At 51.3% G+C, this 22603-nt stretch overlaps 2 protein-coding genes across 2 annotated transcripts in view; both read left to right on the plus strand.

The window, feature by feature from the left end:
• Positions 1-17729, plus strand: part of LOC122365336 — a 28086-nt gene extending 10357 nt beyond the window's left edge. The window contains exons 2-3 of the mRNA XM_043336472.1: positions 13821-13982; positions 16056-17729. Of these exons, the coding sequence (XP_043192407.1) occupies positions 13821-13982; positions 16056-16644 (751 nt within the window). The 3' untranslated portion in view covers positions 16645-17729. The remainder of the gene's footprint in view (positions 1-13820; positions 13983-16055) is intronic.
• Positions 17730-19194: 1465 nt separating this feature from the next.
• LOC122365347 (60S ribosomal protein L23a-like) lies at positions 19195-22522 on the plus strand. The gene is made up of 4 exons (XM_043336488.1): positions 19195-19429; positions 19923-20095; positions 20653-20780; positions 22230-22522. Exons 1-4 carry the CDS (start codon positions 19405-19407, stop codon positions 22489-22491), a joined length of 588 nt encoding a protein of 195 aa, XP_043192423.1. The 5' UTR covers positions 19195-19404; the 3' UTR covers positions 22492-22522.
• Positions 22523-22603: the final 81 nt, after the last annotated feature.

Raw genomic sequence — 22603 nt, forward strand, 5'->3', positions numbered from 1 at the left:
TGAAGGTGGTTGAGATAATCCCATTGACCGGTCACTGCGGGCAGAGGTGGCGGGGGAGGGGAGGAGAGACGAAGCCCGCGGTACTGCCCCGCAGCTCAGGAGTCAAGTTTGCAGCGAGTGGCGCCAACTTTGGCCGACTATCGGCAGCTGTGGTCCGTTATCTGGCGAGCTGACACACTGCGCCGGGCTGGGGACTTCCCTGGGGGCCAGTTCGGTCTGCAGCGGTCCTCCCCCGTGCTCCGATCTCCCCGTCTTGTTTGGGTAACTCGTGACTGGCGCTGCCCCACCGCTGTCCCCACTCGTGTGACGGTCGCATGCCACTATCGCGACGTTGCTGCGTCATTTTTGGTAGATACCGCCTTCCAGTATATACAAATTTGCATAATTTTGTCAGTTTCATGTTTCGCCGTGCAAGTCTGGTCAACAAAAATGTAAAAATGAAAACAGCGCTGGCGACCAGTGACCGTATAGCAGATTAGCAGGTGCACCGTTCCAGCGCGGGCGCTCATTACACGAACCGCTAATCACGGACATATGCCAGGGTTTTCACCTGTCTGAGCTGTCTCACTGCACTCTGAAGTGCCAGGGTAGAGGCAGGGATCCTGAGTTTCAATATCAGGCTGCTGTGATTGAATCGTGGTGCTCCGTGAGCAAGGCTGTCCGCTGCTGGCGTGACTGTACTGTAGCCGCTTGGCAGCTGGGAGACTGTGAAATTTATGGCTCTTTGCGGCCGATGGCTCATTTGTAACTCACCGTGACTAGCCGGCACGGGTGGAGAATGTTTGAAAAAGTTACCCCGGCCGGCTACCGAAAGTCAGAAAGACGATGATGCTCAAATATTTGTCAACGTTTATCAACGAACCCCTATTCTGTGGCATAGAATAATGGATGTCTGCCGTTTGCACGTTTTTAGGGAAAACTGCTGCACGCAGGTGCGGAAGATTTCGTAATTGTAACAACAATTTTGCAACACGCCTTAAAATTTCGGACGCATGTCACCTAGTGCTAGGTCAGGTCATCAGGTCAAATTTGCTGGATGATCGTGCTAAAAATGCCATCATGCCCTTTGCAAAGCTTATTCCGTGGAAGTTGCAACCCTCCCACACAAAACAAAATGTCAAATTTGACCGTTTTGACTTTTGACCCTCCTATGGATTTGAGCTCGCACCTGAAATATTATTCGCGACCGAGCCTTAAACGAGTAATCGAATGCTTTGTTTGCAGTGTTTAAGCTCCGTTATGTTCATGAACTGTGAGAAAAGTTGTCGGAGAACGCTAAAATCAGAGAAATTTGGCTTTTGATGATCTATGGTGATTTTATTATTGAGCTTGCCTAAAACATGACCATATTTCTCTGATCACGTTTGTCGCTCTTTCAAACGTCGTTCCGCTTCTCGCCTCGTAGCCCAGTAGCCGAGTTAGAAAGAGCGTGAAAAGCTCACCTCTCGACTCAACGTGTTATACGATAAGGCCACCACCCTGGCGCGGGTTAAGTTGGGGGAGCCTTGAGCCCCAGTAGCTCGTCCTTCTATCTCACTGATATTACCCTCGTCCTGTCTTGTGATGTTATTACAGTGCCATCTTACGATAACGGCCCTTAAATACAGTGGCGGATCCGGGGGGGGGGGGCAAAATGGGCATTTGCCCCCCCCCCAAACGGCATGATTTTAACATTACGCCTATGGACGATGCATGGAAAGAATCGATAAATTTCTATGGTTTGCCCCCCCCCCCCAAAAAAAAAACTCTGAGCTGGATCCGCCTCTGCTTAAATATGATTTACTTCTGTTTGATGAAACATGTCGAGCTTGGCGATGAAAAGACTTAAAAACACAGAAGCTCCAAAATGAAAATAAAGTAAATTTTCAAGAACTTTTCAAGGTAGATAAGAATAATGAGAGACGCTTTTACAGATGGCAGCTTTTTTCGTATGGAGACAGCTTTTAGGATTTACAAAAGTGGAAAAAGTTACCCCGGCCGCGCCGGGGTAGGCTGAAAGTTACCCCGGCCACGGCCGGGGTGGCCGGGGCAGGTTCTCCACCCATGCTAGCCGGAGCTACCGGCGGCAGCCGCCGCTTATTTCGCTGCCCAGTGCCACCAAGGCAAATAGCTTGTTTGCTTATTGTTCAGGTGATGGATGGTGTTGAGACCGTTCAGCACTCTGAGGTGAATCAGGGTGGGTTCTAGGATCCCCCAGGTATTGTTCGAACTTCCACAACTGTCGCATGTCACTTTTAGACTAAACGAACGACTTTGTGACAAACTAAGGGAGATTTGTATACCGTCAGGGACGATTGAAATAACTTCGACGAATGGTCGCTTGGGAAAACGCCGAACAAGCCTGTCACTAATGGTGAACGATCGAAAGGGCTAGCCATCCTAAAAACACACACACACACACACACACACACATGAATTGGATAGTGACTAAATCTAACAGAATGCTCGTAGTTCGTGTAATATTTCGCCTTTTGTATGCGAAATGCATGTGGCACATACATTTTCCACGATGTTTTGTAAAAAGGTGTTTGCTCGTAAAATTAATACACTGTCATTAGTGACAAAGCTTTCCTGGGGCGGTAGCCGACTCAACCAATTATTTGTTATAGCTCGATGGCTATGCCTCGGGAAACCTATAAAACGATATCGAACTCCCTTCCGTAAGTGCAACCAATGTCAAACTCATACGTGCTTCGTTCCTTGTGCATGAATGCAGGAAACTACGAATGATTGTCTACGCTGCAGCAAAAATTGCCGAGGGGAACTCTAGCTTATTTTATATCGTGCAGACAAGAGGCTTGCTCATTCAACAAATATGATGTCGGCGCTCTACCTCGTAACGCTGCCAATGGCTTGTTTTCTGGCAATTTTCTGCATTATCTTTGTTAAAAATTCATTCATTAGCTGCTATCACGGGTGTGATCATTACCAACGGACTGTAGGGTAAATACCTAATTGTGAATGTGCTTTATCGTGATCGGGTGGACCAAGGCCGGCGGATTCTGAGTCACATTCGACGGGACCGAGTTCCGAAATCCGGCCACGCTGCGTTCCTTAGCGGCGTGACCGGCCGGGGGTGTCGGGGCGGGGTCAGACGAGGTCGACTGGCGGTCTCGGAACTCGGAGCGGGCGGTCGGACCGCCACGGACCGCCGCCGCCCTGCCGCCGCCGCCGTGTTCATGAGCGCGCCGCACGAAGCGCCGGTCGCCGCTGTCGCCGTGCGATCCGATCACACTGCCGGCGAGTGGCGTGCATGTTCAGCGGGGCGTCGCATGGCCGTCCGGCTGCCGACCGGACCGCGACAGCCGGCGGCCGATCGCGGCGACATCGGCTCGGCTACTCGGTCCCGTGAGCCGACCGCCGACACCGGGCCGACACCGGGCCGACACCGGATCCTGTCGGCGGTGTCAGCAACAGGTGCTCAGCGCGGTCTCCAGAGGCGGCGGGGGATCTCCAGGAGGCGGGCGCTTATATAACCGCGGCTAGCCGCCACCCAGTCAACTCAATGATTTGGTATCGCATGGCCGACCAGGATGCCGCATTAATAGTTCAAGTTCATTTTCTTCTCAGATGAGGCATGCACCATTTATGTTCGCCCTGAATGGGATTTGCATTCACGCTGCCTGGGCGATGCATTCTGAATTTGTCAATGTCTGCAACCATTCTCTGTGTGTCATGTAGCTGGTATGCAACCACACGTCTGGGCGCCTTTTTAGGCTCACGGATCTGAGGATTTCCGACAGTCAGCGCCACGCCTGTGATTCTCAACTCGATGCCATAAATCTGCTGAGACGTACGGTGACTTTTATTTCGACTTCTGGCTCCGCCTGTCCTGATTTGGAGCTGTCAGTCGCGACCAGTCGGGGATGCCCGTCTGTCGAGAGTTATTCAATCACTTTGAGAGGACACTCGGGCGAGGTTGAGGCTCTTGCTGTGCGGGCCGCGCGCCGGTCGGGCCTGCACCTCGCTCGCGGCGGCGGCGGGCGGAGGGGGTTGTGGCGGCGCTCGGTTCTCAGAACGGCTCCTCACCGGCGGCGGGCGCGGCTCGTCTTGATGACAGTCTGTCAGGCGAGCGGTCGGCGGTCGGCTGATTACCCACTCGGCGCGCCGTCCGACTGAACGGCCACGAACGTCCGCCCGCCCGCCGAGCGAGCGACCGGGACGCCCGCCGAACGAGCACAGACGCCCATGGAACTCAGACGCCCTGCGAGCAACTGGGGCGTCCGTCAGGCAAGCACAGACGCCCATCGAACGCAGACGCCCGCCGAAAGACCGCGTCGTCGAGCAGCTGAGCACAAACGCTCCGCTGACAAGCGCAGACGCTCATCAAGCATACTTATACCCATCGATTGAGTTCTTAGACATCGTCGAACATGTTCGCAATAGTCATCGTCGAGCGATTTCGCAGACGCTCTTTCAAGAAGTGCACAGACGTCCGTCTATGATCTGCCGCATCCAGCCAAGCGGCGAACGTTGCCAGCCGGCACGGCGGATAATGCAATGTCTTCTGTGGTTTCGGCGCTATCGCCCAAGCGTGATGGAAAGCGGCCCGATGAGATATTGGACGGCCCGATAGTATTTGATTATTTGTTGTGGGTTCGTTTGATATGCGGTCGAGCCGTGGGAAGGCTTTGTTTTAGAAACAGCCGGGGAGATTCAAGCAACGAGTCAGCGCCTTAGCAGTTCCAAACCATGATAGCATAGTTCAAGTTTAGAGTGTCATCGTCGAGTTATCTTATAGCGATAGTCTTGTTTGTAGGTTTTGGCTGATGGATATCTATCTGTTGTAGCAGTGCTTCTTTAGAAGTCCCGTGACTATTCCAATAATTTCTTTCTTTTCCCCTCAATTATTATTGCGGATAGTCTAGGAAAAAGTGCGTCGCCCCCTACCGTTTGCTCGTTTTGGTTATCTTTTTGGTGTCTGTGGCACTCTTTTGAACGTTTTCATAGTAGCTGCCAGATCGCTTTCGTTTTGTATATCCTGGTATGCAATGCATGACGACCGCAACCCAACTTTTGTTGCCTATCGCCAATCTCCAGAATGCTTCCTCGTCGGTTGCACATGCACGTCGCGGGGTGAGCCGGGGGCTCAGGGGTCCGCGGCGTTCCTTCTCTCTAGATTCCCGTTCTGTGTCGATCTGTTGCCGCCGCACCGCTCTCCCAGCGGCTCAGTTGGGTGCTGTTTGCGGGCAGCACCGCTGTCTGAAAGCCACGCAGCGGCCGCGGGTCTTCACTCGATAGCGGCAGTTCCAGTTATCCAGCGGACCGCACCGGTACCGATCTATTAGCCGCCGTTACCGCGGGTTTGCCGGGAATGGCGTGCGCTGAGGTCATCTCCTGCGAGGGCTGCGTTCGGGTGAATGGAGATACCGGGTAATATGAGCAGTCCTGCAATTAGTTAACGGCTTTTTGTGGTGGCTCTGAGTGCTCTCCGTTAAGTTCCTTCAGTTACCTCAGTCTCTGGAACGTTTGCTGCTTTGCCTCATCAAATCACCCATCTGCGCAATGACCGCTTTTTATGCTTCACGAATCTGTCATATTCTGTTCTCTTCCGTCTTTCCCTTTATTCTGTCCGTCTGTCTCTCCTCTATCTGTCCTTGTGTCCACCTGCCTCCCTGTCTCTCCTTGTCCACACGCCCTGTCCTCCTTTGTCCCTCGCCGTCCATTTCTACACGAGCTCCCCCATGACAATACGGCCGCCTGTGGCCGCCATGGTGAGCGTGACGCCGCCGGTGAAGTCCGTGCCATTATCTATTCACCGACTTGTCCCTGTGTCTGCCTCGCTGCACAATACTCGCCGACGCCGCGGCAAAGTGGGCAGCGAGTGGCTATCGATCTACTGTCGAGACCGCGCGGGGACTTTTTGCGTCCCCATTTTGTTCGGTAGGTACCAGTTCTGCGAAGGGCAGCTGTAGGGGACGCAGACAGGACGGGGGACTAAAGTGAGCGGTGAGGAATGCGTCGACCGTCCGGCTTGTGGCAGGGACGCCCCTTCGCCGGAAATTGCTGCTGAAGGGGCTGTGGGCGCCGCGCCGACCGGTACGGCGCGGACGGCACGTCCAAATCCGAGAAAACGCTCAGCTGGAGGCAGTGAGTCCCACACCGCCTCACGTGGCTGCACGAGGCCGCACGTGGCCGCACGTGTCGTCGATGTGGGTGGGTGTTTCCCGCTAAACGCAAGTCACAGCCCACAGGACATTCCAGGTGGTGCGCGGCGCGAATGACAGGCGCTTCCGGAATAGGCACTCGGGCGGCTTTCGAGAGAATTCAGTGTTCGCTGAAATTTAGACAAAAGGCCCTTTCCATGTGTTTCCCGTTGTCAGCAGAACGATTTTGTTTTACGTCTGTTTCTGAACAAGAGAACCCTTATCGCATAAGCCTGTCATTAACGCGAATTCGAGGTTTTCTGACTGTAAGAGGCTTTACTTGCCAATCAACGTCGGTGTCACGACGACCATTTTAGAGAAAGCAAACAAAGCAAACAGCGCAGTAGCCTGCCCGGCGCCCTCCGCCATCAGCGATTCAGACGGGTCGTCCGGAGCGTCCCCGTGTCAACATGCCGAAGCGGATGCTGTCACGTCACAGTCCAGTGGTTGGCACGTGTGTCCGTCCTGTCTCCGGCCGTCCGACCTGGCGCCAGACACCACCAGGAAGCGGTGAGTTTCATCAGCGGGCCGGCCATTTGAATATCGGTCATCTTTCAGCACGCCGCCGCTGCCACTCTGCCACTGCCATCTCCGGGCCCGGCTCATGTCCGTTCGGCCCATCTCTGTTCTTCACTGGAGTCAGCGGCCCAGCCTGTAACCTTGACAGGGTTTGCGCCCCCCCCCCCCGCGGTCAGAGGGGTGGGCGGCAGACAGACCCGGCCATGGGAGTCTGGCGTCTTTGTGACGTGCTTGTCGGCAGTTGGCAGTGGTGGAGGGACCGGCGGCGGCGCGGCGGGGCGGGTCAGCGGGCGCCCGCCCGGCCGGCCGCCGCGGCCCGCCAGGCACCTGCGGCCGCGCAGACGGCCTCCGTTCGAGGAATGCTGCTCTGCGGTTGGCGCCGGCACTGCGCGGAACACGGCCTGACGGGCTGGAGACACGGACAGGAGCAGCAGCCAGCGGGAGTTGGAGGGAGACAGGGAACGAGACACTGACAGGGGCTGGAGACACGGACAGGAGCAGCGGCCAGCGGGAGTGGGTGGAAGACAGGGAACGAGACACGGACAGGGGCCGGAGACACGGCACAGAACAGAGAGGACGGAAAATAAGAAGACAGCAACGACCGGCGAGGTGGAAATACTGTACTTACGCAGTGGACGGCGAGATAGACAGCTTGGATTGCAGCGAATGGAGGAATAGATTTCAAGACGTAGATGTAAAGAGCGAGAATGTTTCCTGTTGTTATGGTTTTGTCAAGTGTCTTTATTTTGTAGTTTCTGAGCCCTGGTAGAAGGAGGGTAATATACTTGTTTGCATGACTGCTCAATCCTGCGGTTGGCCACGGATTTATGGGTGTTTGCTCTGTCTCATTTGCTGTTTAAATATTTGAACAATCTGTATGCACTGAAGGGTCATAATGCCTGCGGATTTTGCATGCAATATGGATCGAGCGAGGATGGTATTTCTGATCAGAAACGCGACATATTTCGGACAGTGACTTCATCTGGTAGGCCGGAGCCATTTCCAAGGTGACTCCGGCTGCGACCACTGACGTGCATACCGTCTGGCTTGACTGACTGGTTTTGGCGGTGTCCACAGGGCTGGGCCCTCCAAAACGGGCAGACTTTGGACATTGACACACGGTCGGAAACCCCGGCGATATAACGGCCGGTCTGGGCCACTGGTGCCAGGCCGAACGTTTTACAGTTCACAACTCACAGCGGAAGCCGACAGTATGTAGGTCGCATTTGGCCTTCGATATGAACTGTTGACTGCTAAACTGACGCGTCTGTGCCGCCCAGGTGACCTAGTTTGTCGTGACCAGGGGGATGTAAACCATTTTGTTTAGGTCCACACGTCACCCGCGGGGCCAAAACCAAACAAATGGCGCGCTGCAAGCAAATCGCCTGGGCATGGTGTGGCTGGTTCTTGGATAGTCCCTCCCCCTATCGCATGTCGTCGCGCGGCTGCAGTTTCGAGAAGCGGGACAGCTGTCATAGCTTACCGGGAACGGTTGGCGGTAAGCCTCAGATCACAGTCAGGCGACAGGCGACTGCGCCGACGGCTCACCTGCCTACACGTCTGTTTTGTCTAGACATCAGCCGTTTGTTTTAATTACGCTCATTTAAGTCGATACTTCTTCACCGACGTCAGCTGACATGTCTCCGTCATGTTAGCTTAGTTAATTTCTGAGCTGCGCTTTTGTTTCACCAGGTATTTACATTTTATAGTGTTACCGAGAGGCGAGCGCCTGAATGTAAGCTGTGCCGCATCGCGAGTGGAAATTCGTCTATTGTCCCCTAGATGGCTCTGGGAACAAACGCCTGCGGTTAGGCTGTACCGGATGACACTCAGGCGGCTCTGTGCCGTCCGGCCCGCGGATCTTTTGCAGGCTTTGATGACAGAGGCAGAAGGCCATGGGTGTAACTTTGTATACTTTCGAGGTCCCATGTGGGACCCCAATGCGAACATTTGGGACCCCAATTGTCATTTTGGGACCCCAATAGTGGAGGCCCCCGAGACGCATCAGCTACTTTGCAAACGGAGGTCCGATATTCATATAAAAGGTTCTCTGTTTAAATAGGAGGCCCCTTGGACAAATCGGAGGCCCTGTTGGACAAATAGGAGGCCCCCTGAACAAGTAGGAGGCCCCTGAACAAGTAGGAGGCCCCCTGAACAAGTAGGAGGCCCCCTGAACAAGTAGGAGGCCCCCGGAAAACAGGAAGTCCCCTGGAGAAATAGGAGGCTCTCTGGACAAGTAGGAGGCCTCCTGGACAAATAGGAGGCCCTAGACAAATAAGAGGCCCCTAGACAAATAGTAAGCCCCATGGACAAGTAGGAGGCCCTCTGTACAAATAGGAGGCCCCCCTGCAAAAATAGGAGGCCCCCTGGACAAATAGGAGGTCCTAGACCTAGACAAACAGGAGGCCCCTTTCACAAAAGGAGGCCCCTGGACAAATAGGAGGCCCCATGGACAAGTAGGAGGCCCTCTGTACAAATAGGAGGCCCCTGCAAAAATAGGAGGCCCCCTGGACAAATAGAAGGTCCTAGACCTAGACAAAAAGGAGGCCCCTTTCACAAAAGGAGGCCCCCTGGACAAATAGGAGGCCCCTTTCACAAAAGGAGGCCCCTGGACAATTAAGAGGCCCCCTGAACAAGGAGGCCCCCTGGATAAAGAGGAGGCCCCCTAAAAATAGGAGCCCTCTGGATAAATAGGAGGCCGCTTGGAAAATAAGAGGCTACTTTAACCAATAGGAGGCCCCTTGGACAAATAGGAGGCCCCCTGAACATGTAGGAGGCACGCTGGACAAATAGGAGGCCTCTTGGGCAAAGAGGCCCCCTAGAAAAATAACAGGTCCCTTGGACAAATAGGAGGCCCCCTGGACAAATAGGGGACCTCTTGAACAAATAGGAGGCTCCATGGACAAGTAGGAGCTAGAGGCTCTCTGTACGAATAGGAGGCCCCCTGGACAAATAGAATGCTCCCTTAACAAAAAGGAGTCCCTTCAAAAAAAAAGGAGGCCCCGGGACAAGTAGGAGACCCTTGGACAAATAGGAGGCCCCTGCACAAATATGAGACTCCTAGTCGAATAAAAGACCCCTGGATAAATAGGAGGCCCCTGGACAAATAGGAGGCCCCTGAACACGTAGGAGGCCCCCTAGATAAAGAGGAGGCCCCCTGGAAAATAGAAGCCCCCTGGATAAATAGGGGACCTTCTGGAGAAACAGGAGGCCTCCTGGACAAATAGGAGGTCCCATAGACGAATAGGAGGCCGCTTGGACAAATAGGAGGCGCCGTTAACCAATAGGAGGCCCCCTAGACAAACAGGAGGCCCTCTGTAACAGTAGGAGGCTCTCTGTACGTACAAGAGACCGGCGCTCGACCTGTAGAAGCTTAGCCGTATGTACGCTAGGAGGCTCTCTGTGCAAGTAGTCGAAGTAGGAGGCTCTCTGTACTGTACCTACAATTACAAATAAGAGGCCCCCTGGGTAACTTAGATGCAACACAAATCGGAGGTCACCTATAAAAAAGCGGGACTCTGTTGGAATACCTGATTTAATAAATTATTTTCCTGATATTCAAATTACTTAGGTAATCCTCGTCCGCACATGGGGGGGGGGCAGTGGTTGCCACACCCCCCCACCCCGACCTAGGTAGTTTTTTTCTGCTCTGCACTAAACATTTTGATTGCTAGAAGTCGGATATTTCGTATAGCTGCTGCTCTATCCTTTTTTAGCGTCCACTGAAAATTTCAAGTTTCTGTGGTTTTTGGTTTCGGAGATATGACCTTATTCTTCAGGTAATGTCATAACCCAAATGACAAATACCCAATATCTTGCGTTGGCGTTGGGTCTTGTGAGCTTTTGACACCTTGATTTCGGCCTTTTTTGTCAGTCTTACCTCCCACCTATCATGGAACATGTTGTTCAATGATGTAGAGATGCCAGGGTCAGGGTCAAGGTCAACCTAGGTCGTCTAAAAATATTGCGTTTTAGGCAAGCTGAATTTACTTTCGTGAAGTTTCTTTGACTGTATTTTTGGCAAAAGCTTCTCAGTTCATGATCTCATGTAATATGGACACATTCACAGTCGGTGCACACATCAGTATACTCGTACACACAGACACACACAGACATACAAACACATGTCATTGACCTTGAGCTAACTTGACCTGAAATGACCACAGCCAGCAAAAACCTAGTCGGATAGTGTGACAAAGAGGTTCTAGCTGGCTTGGCACCACAATACGGCAGCGTCATCGGTACATGATGAGCAGCGCACGTGATATTCCAACGGGCAACGGTGACACCAAACAGCAACATTCTTTAGTTTGACCTGACCTGGAAGGTCAATGACTGACCTGATGAGGTAAAATTGGTATCATTGGATTCGTCACTTCCCAAAGAATCTGTTGCTCTTGACCGCAAGGCTTAAAATCTTGTAAGAAAAAATTGTGGTGATGTCGAATAAGATACCTACACAAGCAGCGGGCCAACCCATCATATACCGATGACGCTGCCGTATTAGTGCCAAGCGAGCTAGAACAGCTCTTTGTCACACTATCCGACTAATTTGCTGGCTGTGGTCATTTCACGTCAAGTTAGGTCAAGGTCAATGATATGTGTTTGTATGTCTGTGTAATGTGTATGTCTGTGTATGTACTGATGTGTGCACAGATCGGTTTGTGTGTCCCTATTACACTTGATCATGAACTGAGAAGCTTTTACTAAACATACAGTCAAAGAAACTTCACGAAAAGTAAATTCAGCTTGCCTAAAGCGCAATAATTTTAGATGACCTAGGTTGACCTTGACCCTGACTCTGACATCTGTACATCGCAGAACAACATGTTCAATGATAGGTGGGAGGTAAGACTGGCAAAAAAAAGCCGAAATCAGCGTGTCAAAAGCTCACAAGGCCCATAGCCATCGCAAGATATTGGGTATTCGTCATTTAGGACATGACATGACCTGAAGAACAAGGTCATATCTCCAAACCCAAATGCCGCAGAAGCTTGAAATTTTCAATGGACGCTGAGAAAAGATAGAAAAGCAGCTATACAAAGAAAATCAGGTTTCTAGCTTTAAAAATGTTAAGTGTAGAGCAGAAAAACTAACTTGGGGGTGGCGACCCTCCCCCCAGGTGCCGGCGAAGGTTAACCCTCACACTTTCTGGGGTCGGCTTACGGCTAGATTCCTTGCGCAATGCTGTGCCGTTAATTTTTTTTTCTATTATAAAGGCATTGTGTTTTATTGTCAAAAGTGAAAAAGCCAGAAATTTTCGTCGATTTCGGATGCCGCGGGGGATATTTACATACAATGTCACCCTGCTGGCCTGGATCCACCAGTAGGGTCAGGTGACCTACCATTTCTTTATCGATATTAAAAAAAAAAAAATCATGGCATCAGAGCTGTGACGAAAAATAAGTGGCCTAAATCCGATGAGAAAACTGGATTTGGGGGTACCCCATGTTTGGCTTCTGAGCCTCTGGTCCCCCAATGAAAATTTCTTAGAGGAGGCCCTGGCGTGGCTCGTAAATTACCGCTTCCGCAATTGGAGGCCCCTAATTGCTTGGAGGCCCCCACTAAATGGAGGCCCCCTTGGACGTTTGGGACCCCAATGGTGATGTCAAAGTTTCACCCATGCAGAAGGCTATACAACTGATCAAGTGTTAAGTGAAGTGTGGCCTGCAGTGCAAACCCCGTTTAACTGTCTTGCTTTTTTCGTTTATTTTGCAAAATGAATGCTGAATTAAGCGCTCGTGATTGAAACACATAAAGGCAGATCATTCATTTCTACATTGACTTTGGCTGGGGGCTATTGGACGTTGGGTAATCAATCAGTCGGCCGACAACAGGGCTGTCACGAACGGTTAAACATTTACTTCGGGCGGAGCGCTACGTCAGCGGGCCGTCGGTGACGTCATTGTAAACTGTGACGTCATCAGGGCAATAAGCAACTCAGTCGTCTGGCAGAGCCCTTGGCTGAGGATTCTGGTTCTTTTTCCGTTTGTTGTGGCTGAAATGGCTTCGCTGGCACCATTGGCATTCGGCCACAAGCATAAATGCTTGGACAGGAACCTAACTCTCCCTCTCAACCCCCTGTCCGACTGAACCACAGCCGATATTTGCTAGATGTTCACAATGGAACAGTGTATCGTTACCTTCTTACGGTAAATACCTACGCATCGGACTGAGGTCCTACTGAAACATTACCCTCCCCAGCGTGAAAGGTTTGAAAAGCAACAATGCCATATTTCCCCAGTATCCACCCTCAGCTGTTCGTTCTCCATTGCTATTGTCCACCGTCTATCGTCTACCATCCACCGTAAGCCGTCCACCATCCACCATTCCACCGTCCACCGTTCACCGTCCACCATCCACCGTCCCCCGTCCATCGCCGCACCTGTCCCCAGCCGCGGTGCCAGTCCGTTGGCAGTTTGCCAGGTGTCCTGCAGCCCACTGCCCAAACCGGCCACCTCCCCCCCCCCCGTCGGCGGGCGGCACAGGAAAGTGGGCCCGATCGGGTATTCCCTGACGGGCTGGAGGGCAGGGCCACCGGCGCTGACCGGAACCCTGTGAGGACGAGCACCTATCGAAAGATAGATTGCGTACCCTGATGTTACCGTAATAGCAAGTCTGTCTTCTTGTCACGTCTTCCTGTCTCTGGGCCTTGTTCTTTATCCTCGGGCGTTCTAATTGAAGTGCAGCAGTTGCTAATTGTAGCTCAAAAAGCGGAGCTGAATTTCCTGGGTCGCGGTCGGTTTTGCATTTGCCTGTCGGTACGCCGAGTGACGCCTTCCGGTTCTGACCTCCGTCAGGCCTCTCTGACCTGTCTCAACCGGAACACAGTTAGTTCCTGACGTCTGACGTCGACGGAGGAACACTGTTGACCTTTTCAGCGCCGTCAATCGTCCTGATAAATTGTTTCATGGCTGCTACTTAATAGTTACATGCAACATGTGCCTTTAGCGTGACCCTTTTCCGGCCAATTCAGCCTTCTGCTCTGGCCTCTGTTATGTTGTCGACGTGTGTCAAGTTGATGGCAGGTAACAGACAAACAGTTAGCAGATCTGTTTTGACTTGTTTCCCCGCTGATGCGTTTCTCACCTCTGATCGCCCGTCCCTCCCCCGCCGCCGATGTCTCTCTGACCTCCCCCTCTGCCTCTGTTGCAGTGTCATTGACCTGGTGCTGAGCCAGGCGCTGGCTCTGTACGCCCTGGCGCTGCTGCTCTGGCTGCCTCTGCTCGACCAGAGCTTCCTGCCAGCCTCCGAGCGTGTCTCCCGCTACATGGTGCCGGCCATCTGTGTGGCCATCGGACGACATGTGTTCTTCTGGTGAGCACTAGTTGAGAGAGTGAGAGAGATAGAGAAGGGTGTGTCCTCAAGGGAAGATCGGAAAGGGGAAGAAAGGAGAGGCCAGCCAGGGACTCAGAGTGTTCTCAGTCAACATATTTGCTAAAGTCCGTTTCTTTTGGAGTGAAGCTAGTCCGATGTGACTAAACCGTTTTGTTAATGTGTCGAAGTATTTAAACGTTGTGTACCATTTTATTTTGTCGTTATATTGAAAGCGTTTAATGTGCTGGCTGGAAAGATTGTACCCCAACAGCGCTCCGTTTCGGCATTGCGACACACGAGCTGGTAGCCCCGTTTTACCGTGATACGAGCCACGTGTACGCCGAACCGCTCTGATAGCTGGACGTTCCCCGGGCGGGGCGGAGCGGGTATGTATCGCAGTCAAATATTGCCCTTCTCTTCTATCGCCCCGATAGCCCTAACTGCGTCCAGCCGGCGAGCGGTGCCGGGCGTCCATCATAAAACACCTAAACTTTGAGAAATGCCGACCGGATCGCTGAGTCAATCTTAATGAAAGTGCCGCTAAGACATCACGTGAGCCCGGCTTTATCGCATGGTTACTAATTAGCTGCGGCCGCTGGCGGCGACGGACGGCGCTCCGTAAAATGCCGCGTTTGAGCGCGCCGGCGACGCAGTACCACCACGACGGTGTCTTCAAAGGCGCGGAAAATTAAACAGCGTTTGAAGGATATCTACCGCATCCGGCGGCGCAGTGGAAAGGGGGGATTACACAGAACTGCGGGCACAACTGACAAGTAGAAGGACAGAGTTTACTTTCTGACTAAGAAAATTCTCCGAAGACTGGGTACTTGTTGTATGCGGGATTTTGAGAGAGAAACGGTTTTGCAGTCATGTGCTTGCGGTTGTGGGCTATGGTATGTTGTTTGCCAAACGGACGGTAGCAATCGACTCGATAAGTTCTTCGGTATTCATGCAACTTATGTTTCTATTACTTTGTTTTCAATTAATCGTTGAAAGTTGTGCATGTTGAAGCTGACCTTTTTTTTATTTCCAAAGAATCTTAAATCACCAGACATTAGAATGCACTAATCACTATGCAGAAGCTGCGATGTGGTTCATTTCTGCACGACTTAATTTACTCAGACCGCACGACTTTTATCTAGAATGAAACATAAACTGCGGTCCGTCTGCAGCGGCCCGCAGCTGAAGATCATATCTCAATATTTTCTCAGCGGCTTCCGTCTAAAATTAAATTGAGACGGCCTTAAATCCGGGCGTAGGACAGAAGTTCCTGTTGATTTTGTGAGGTGAATGAGTGACTCTATAAGCGGCTTTTGATTCATGCGACCCAGTTGATTTACGAGTCGCTTATATAAGATTAATTGTACCCACATAGCGGTGTATTTCTTACAAGCCGACGCCGTATGTCAGCTTTCCGGCGATGTTATTTATAACGACATGGACGACTGATTCAATTGTTGAAACAAACCAACGGCAACGCTTTGTAATGCGTCAGTACTTCGTGTACCCGTCTGTTTTAGGACATTCTGAGCTGTGCTCAAACCCGTTGATTGACTTCCCTCGTCTATTCTAAGCGGGCATCCTTATTGTGAGTGTTTGCGTTCCCCTTCCGCTGTTCGTACTCAAACCGTACAACTCGCCCCGTGTTCCACCGTGTGCTCTGCCACCTGGCTGTTACACCTCCGCCTGTACTCTGGGTTTTTGTGCCCAGTGGTTCACCCTTTATGCGCCCGGCTGTGTTCTGTGATGCTCTCTCTGACGCTGTTCTTTGACGCTGTATGTCCCGCTCTCTGACGCTGTTCTCTGTTCTGTGTCCCGCTCTCTGACGCTGTTCTCTGTTCTGTGTCCCGCTCTCTGACGCTGTTCTCTGTTCTATGTCCCGCTCCCTGACGCTGTTCTCTGTTCTGTGTTCCGCTCCCTGACGCTGTTCTCTGTTCTGTGTCCCGCTCTCTGACGCTGTTCTCTGTTCAGTGTCCCGCTCCCTGACGCTGTTCTCTGTTTTGTGATTCTCTCCCTGAGGTTGTTCTCTGTTCTGCGTTCCGCCCTCTGACGCCGTCCTGTGCTCTGTTGCAGCTGCCGCGGCTGGCGCGCCGGCCGCAGCGCGGTGCCCAGTCTGACGCACGCCGTCTCGGCCGTCTGCTACTGCCTCTTCCTGGCCACCCAGACCACGCTGGTGCTGGCCGCGCTGGCGCTCACCACAGAGATCGGCAACATCTACACCCACCTGATGGCCATCGTGGGCGAACGGCGCGCCGGCCGCTTCCCCAGCTGGGTGCCCGCCCTGGGCGTCATCCTGGCCATCGTGTTCGACGGACTCGTCTACCTGGTGGTGCTGGCGCTGGCACTGGCCCGCCGCAGCCCCATGACCATGCCGCCGCTCGACATCACCCTCTTCTTCTTCTTCACGACGTACAGCTTCATCATGAACACGTACTCGATCTACCTGGTGATGGCGTCCTTCTTTAACAGCGTGCTCGAGGCGCGTGTGTCGCAGGTGCTGCGGGGCCGCGGCCGCGGCCGAGCCGGCCCCGTGCCCGCCCAGGCGCTGGCCAACATGCGCAGCTCGCTGTCCACCACCCGGCCGGCTGACGGAGCGCCCGAGCCGGCCACCGGCGAGGTCAAGTGCAGCGACAAGGCGCTGCTGGTCAGCAATATGGCGTGAGCTGGCGTGGCGCGTCAGAACTGACTGTGATAAGGCACGGTGGCGCGGCGAATGTGCCGCAGCTGGATACGACGGCCAAACGGAGTGACCGCACGGGGGCGCTGTGGACCCAGCGGCACCGATCAGCGAGTCTCTCGCAGGAGGCTGCCGCCGCGCAGTGCTGGCCGCGACTGGTGCGACATCTATACCGGTGTTTTGGGGCGACGGCTGTACTCGTGTCTCCCAGCCCGTGATTTGGGAAAGCGAAGTGTGCGTTTCTCAACCTTTCGATGCCTGCAGGAAGATGGTTATGTTTTGTCAATGGTCTTTGACATGTTGCAATGCTCGCGCTGCCTCTGCTGAGAGTTTCACGTGACTTTCTCGCACTGACTTTCGGTACGAGCTTTATACGTCTTTCTGCGTCGTGAGCCGATTTGTAGGTATGTTTCATAACGTCCAGCTCTGCATTGCGCCTTGGTTTGCGTGCGCGTTCGTGCTTCTACCATGCCATGTTATCCGAAGTCCTGGATGACTGGCGTGTATGGCTGCACCTGCAATTGAATTTCCTGCGTCGGAAACACCATAATTATCGCCGTGCCATGTTTCGCAAACGCTGCGCTTTGGCGTCAACCACTGTACACAACTTCCGTGGAACCTGGTGCTGGTTTGTGAGCCGAGATTATCCCGACGCGAGCCGGACTTTCTGCAGCAGAGGAAGCCGATTCTGCTCTCGTGCAGCGCCACCATGTAAATACTGGACAGTGTGGTAACGCTTTACCGCTATAGTGGACCACCCGCGGCACGGCGCGTGGAAATTCGCCCGTAAGATCCGACTGTTGTGTTGAGTCACTCGCTTCCAATACTTGTGACGCTGGTGGAGAGGGTGGCCTGAGGCGCTACCGCCCTCCCACAGCCAGCATTAGCGGCACCGGCTATGCACGTGTTTGTATGTGTGTGTGTGTTTAGAGTGTGGTGTGCTGGCGCGGCGACGCGGACCCGGTGCAACTTTCCTGTGACCCGTCCCTCTCACGTTTTAGAGAGGTGACGACTGTGCCGATCCCACTTGTATTTATTATTTCTGCAAATATATCTGAACTATTGACGTATTTGGATTTGTGTCTGAAAACTGTTGGATTATCAATATAATGTAGGTACCTAAGTTTTCCTGTCGCATCAGCACACTAAAAAGGCCATACTTTAAGGCCCAAACGAGAGATAAAAGCAGAGATTTTGTCTTTTTGGAACTACCAACGAATGCAGCAATGCGATATCGTATCGATTAATAGCCTTATCCTTGGATGATGAGGTCAAGGGTCTGCATGGGTGGATCCATGGGGAGGCGGTCTTGGGCTCTTCGGGGACACACCTGCCACCCAAAAAGCTATTTCCGAACTTAAAAAAAACTGTTTTGATTATGTTTGTTTAGGGCCTATGTTTGTTTACTTGTTTGTCTGTTTTGTTGGGAGCATGCTCTTTCGGCCTAAAAAGGTCATTGCAGAGCTATGGGATGTTGTAGGATAGGGCGTAGGTAGACATTGGGCTGTGCGGGACACCGACAGTGAGCCGCGCGGAGGTGGGACCGGATCACCCCGTTGGGACAAGTCCACCCGCCTCCCAAACGGTCACCCCGGCGAGGATTTACTGGTCCCGGTGAGCGACCTCATCCACCGGGCACCGGCTGTCAGGTGGGGCGGCCGCCAGACCGGAGAGGTAACAGAGGAATGAGAATTGAGGGGGAGAGGGGGATACGGATAGGTTTATCCTGAGGATAGCAAGGACGGGGAGGAATGTTTGGATTTCATTTCCTTATGCAATGCTGTGCAGTTTTAAAACAAACTTATGAAATAACCATTTTCTCTCTCCTCTGGAAAAACGGAAACTTCCCATGGATTTCGATTTTCGGGCGCCGTGGGGGGGGGGTCGGAAAGTTACCACAAATGACCCCTCCTCCAGCAAGGAATATTTCAAGCTCCCGGCTTGTTTTATAAGGCCTGCTTAGTAAATTGTTTTTTATTGAATCGAAGCAAGATCAAATCGATTTCATTTTGTCCCGTACTACCGCTGCACTACCACTACCCTTAGGACAGATGGCGTTAGCTACCATGTGACACTCCGTGACTCCTGGCCTCAGGAATGAGCTTTCAAATAGATGACGCTAGTGTTTCAGGCCAGATAGGTGTGCACTCTGCGAAGTTCGGACTGTAAGTCAATATACCCTGGTTCGGACGATGACACACATTTTCGGTTGAACACAGGTCGGTAATTGCCTCAACATTTAGACCCGTGAACATGATTTTTTTCAACATTTGTTGAGCAACATCCCGAAAAAATGTGGGCTTTGGGAGGGAGCAGGCGGGCCTTTTCGAGGAGACAGAAGTTCCGTGCCGTTGTCGAATCTCCAGACCAGGTCTTTCACATTGAGCTTCTAACCCGTTTAGCTACGCCTTTTTTTCGTTCTCTCATCAATGGTTTTATTTTATATTCAAAAATGATTTTGAAAGGCCACGACATTTTGTGTCAGACAGCGGTTTTATTCATATGAGCATCATATGAGCAGGTCTACATTTTAGTAGTCATGATCAGGTTATGATCACCCGTATAAGAAAGCCATTTCATTTATATTTTCTCAACATTTTGTGAAATGATGGTCAGCAAATAAAAATAAGATTAAATTATGATCGTGATTGGAATCGAATGGAAGCCAAAATTAGGAAATTGAGACGAAGCTCCCGAGAAACTTGTGTTTGTGTAATGGCAGCGCTGTAACTTCCTTTTGTAACCATGGCTCCTAAGGCTAAGGCAGGAGGTAAATATATACTATTTTTGGTCCTCTGACCTGTTTGTTTCACAAAATTTTATTATTGACAGCTTCACCTCTGCTTATCTAATTTTCATCGAAACGGGAGGACGTATTTTAAACTGCAATTCGTACTTTTGCAGGTTACGGTGGGCTAGGGAGTGTCTGTGTTGCGCATGATCTGTATTTAAATAAGTAATTCTACCTTTTTTTGCTATTGTTGTTATACTGTTTATTCAATTGAATGCCTTCATTTACAATTCTGTTCAAAACATGCAAAGTTAAGCTTAAGACCAGGCAAAGCAGAAAAGTCGTAGCTCAACGGGTTGGAGGTCCATGATTAGCAAACAATGTGAAAACTGGGCTAGCTCTTTAAGTTTGTTTTGCTTGTTTAGTTGATAGATAATTAAATATTTCTATTTAATGCTTTTATTAAGTAGGAATTACACATGGAATTCTTGGTGGTTTGGCATTATTACTTATAGATACCAAATTGTTTCAGGCAAGAAGAAGGTGGCCCCAGCCAAGAAGGCTGAGGCCCCAGCTGCCGAGGCTGCCCCCGCAGCCGAGGCACCCAAACCCGCTGAGCAGCCCAAGAAGCCTGCACCCCAGAAATCAGCGAACAAGAATGCCAAGAAGGGAGCAGTCAAGAAGGCTCTCTCTGCACAGAAGAGGGTAAGCAACAAACAAGATTGTATAGTTATTATTGTTCTGGGTGTGTATTGCATTCTTAGAGTAATGTCTACTTAATTATTGTATCATTGATCCTGTATGTAAGTTACCTTAAGTCACCCTAAGTTTTTTCATCAGTGTTGCAGTGTACAAGATTCTATTCCTTAAAAGTCTGGTAGAGTAGCTGGTATTTTGATGTGTCCACATCATTTTTGCTGTTCTGCCTGTCTTTGAATGAAAGTATGGTTATATTAAAAGCTGGTTTATGGTTGGTGTCAACATAAGCTGGTTTCCATTCAGATGCTGATTTGGTGTAGGTACCTACTACGTACACATGTGGTTGTCTTTTGTAGTTTCACCTCTACACATTGTATTAAAACAATGCAAATATTCCAAAATTGCTTTCCTGACAAAAGGTCATTTCTTCCCTGCTCTTTTTCACCTTACATTTCATGAGGTACCAAGGTTTGCAGCTAATGCCATTCTACATTTACATTGCATCATGTCCTGCATGTAAGTTTCAGCTACATCTATTGAACCACTTTATTACACCATTACAGATTGTCAAGGGACCCAATGGCACCCGGGTGAGGAAGATCAGGACCTCCGTCAAGTGGAGGAAGCCCAAGACGCTCAAGATGCCCAAGAACCCCAAGTACCCGCAGCGCTCTGTGCCCAGGAGGAACAGGTGAGCTAGTGATGGCAATGGGGATCAGGTCTGGCACTTGTTCAGTCTATGTTCTAAATCACAGTCCCTTATTTTGGGTAATCAGGCAATTTGTCTGTCCTGTAGCTTAGTTGGTAGGGCATCGGACTCCCGGCAGTGAGAGCCCAAGTTGGAGACGCTCCGGCGCTCGATATTTGAGACTCCTGACGGGGATGGTCTGCGGTTGGTGGGAGCAGCCGCAGCCATTTGAAGGCAGTTAGTGGGACAGGCCGTGTCCGGCTTTGAAGGGCACGTTAAACTTTGGTATCTAAATTCTCCCGGAATTGCGCGATCGGAGGGTAGGGGTCGGGGTCTCCGGTCTACACAACAAGCTATTTTTTTTTTTAAAAATTAAATGGCGTGTTACTGGTTACAATTTACAACACATTATTGCAGTTATCCCTCTCACACCACGCTCCCTGCATCCACATCACCGCACATCCGCATTGCATTGCAATTAATTCGCTTAAACGGACCGATTTCGCACTCGCAAAATATCAAACTGGTGTTTGCTATCGGCTGAACGCAAAAATGGCAGATTGTTGTGTACTGTGCAGGCAATTGGATGTGTCCCATATTCTCTTAGAGTCCCTTGGTTTGTTGGCAAGTAGCCTGGCTTATTTAGCTTAGACTTTAGAGTTACCAATTACATGACTATCCGAATGTTATTGTCGTGCTCAGATACTTTCGGATGACTTTCGGGCCACTTGCTTACTAAGTCAGCTGCTTCATCCACTGTAAGATGATGGGGAGTATCATGACATCGTTAGTTTTGCGGCACAGCAAATTTTAGTTGAAATTCATTCCTTTGAGCAGGGCAGGGCAATGTCTCGTGCTTCATTGACCCGATGGACACTCTTCAAGCCCGCTCGTGCTCTTTGGTAACACCAACCCCTGTTGTGGCTTAGCTCCACGGGTATGTCACACAGAGTGAGCTTGGACGGTCGTATTTTGGTCCATGAGGGGCACAATCTGACTATTGCAGTCATACTTTGGCTCAATGATCGGTCCGATGTTAGTACCCATCATTGATTTCATTGGTTTAATGTGTTACAGATGATGTATTTGTTAGTTTGTTTTATGGCCAATGGCTTTGCATCGGATAAGTGGTCAAATAAAGTACCAAGAGATTATTTGACCTTATGTCAATTTTTTTTTTTTATTTTAACCGAAGTTTTGTATGAGGAAAGAGATTTTCTATGGCATCTTTGGCAGTATCTATTTACTGCATCTTAGCCGTTAATGCTATTTTACGTTTTTCTTTCTTTTTTCCCACAACTGTTTGTAGTGGATGGTGTACTATAGCACATATTTTTGTGCATGCATTCTCCGCCCGTTCGAGCTCGGTCCCAGACACCACTGTCGCGTATCCCCGTGCCTTGTTAGCTACAAATGTCTGTTACACACTGACCGGCGCTCCGCTCCCGTCAGGATGGACGCCCACGCCGTCATCAAGCACCCGATGACCACCGAGGCGTCGATGAAGAAGATCGAGGACAACAACACGCTCGTGTTCCTCACCCACCTGCGCGCCACCAAGCGGCAGATCCGGTCGGCCGTCAAGAAGCTGTACTCGATCGAGGTGGCCAAGGTGAACACCCTGATCCGGCCCGATGGACAGAAGAAGGCCTACGTCCGGCTGGCCTCCGACTATGACGCGCTCGATGTGGCCAACAAGATCGGTATCATATAAACGGCGCACGCGAATACACGGACGGTCGCGACCAGGTGTGTTTGGGTGACGGGTGGGGGAGTGGGTGGGAAAGAGGCTGCTCTGGTCTGGGAGTGGGTCTTCTGCGATTGCT

The sequence above is a fragment of the Amphibalanus amphitrite genome, unplaced genomic scaffold (assembly GCF_019059575.1).
Source record: "Amphibalanus amphitrite isolate SeventyFive unplaced genomic scaffold, NRLGWU_Aamphi_draft 000732F_arrow, whole genome shotgun sequence".
Taxonomy (NCBI): Eukaryota; Metazoa; Arthropoda; class Thecostraca; order Balanomorpha; family Balanidae; genus Amphibalanus; species Amphibalanus amphitrite.

Excerpts from the sequence above, each read along its gene's own strand:
- LOC122365347 (XM_043336488.1), top strand. The coding sequence starts at position 19,405 with ATGGCTCCTAAGGCTAAGGCAGGAG. Across the intron at positions 19,430-19,922 it reads TCCTAAGGCTAAGGCAGGAG|GCAAGAAGAAGGTGGCCCCA; the intron begins GTAAATATATAC and ends AAATTGTTTCAG. Across the intron at positions 20,781-22,229 it reads TCTGTGCCCAGGAGGAACAG|GATGGACGCCCACGCCGTCA; the intron begins GTGAGCTAGTGA and ends CGCTCCCGTCAG.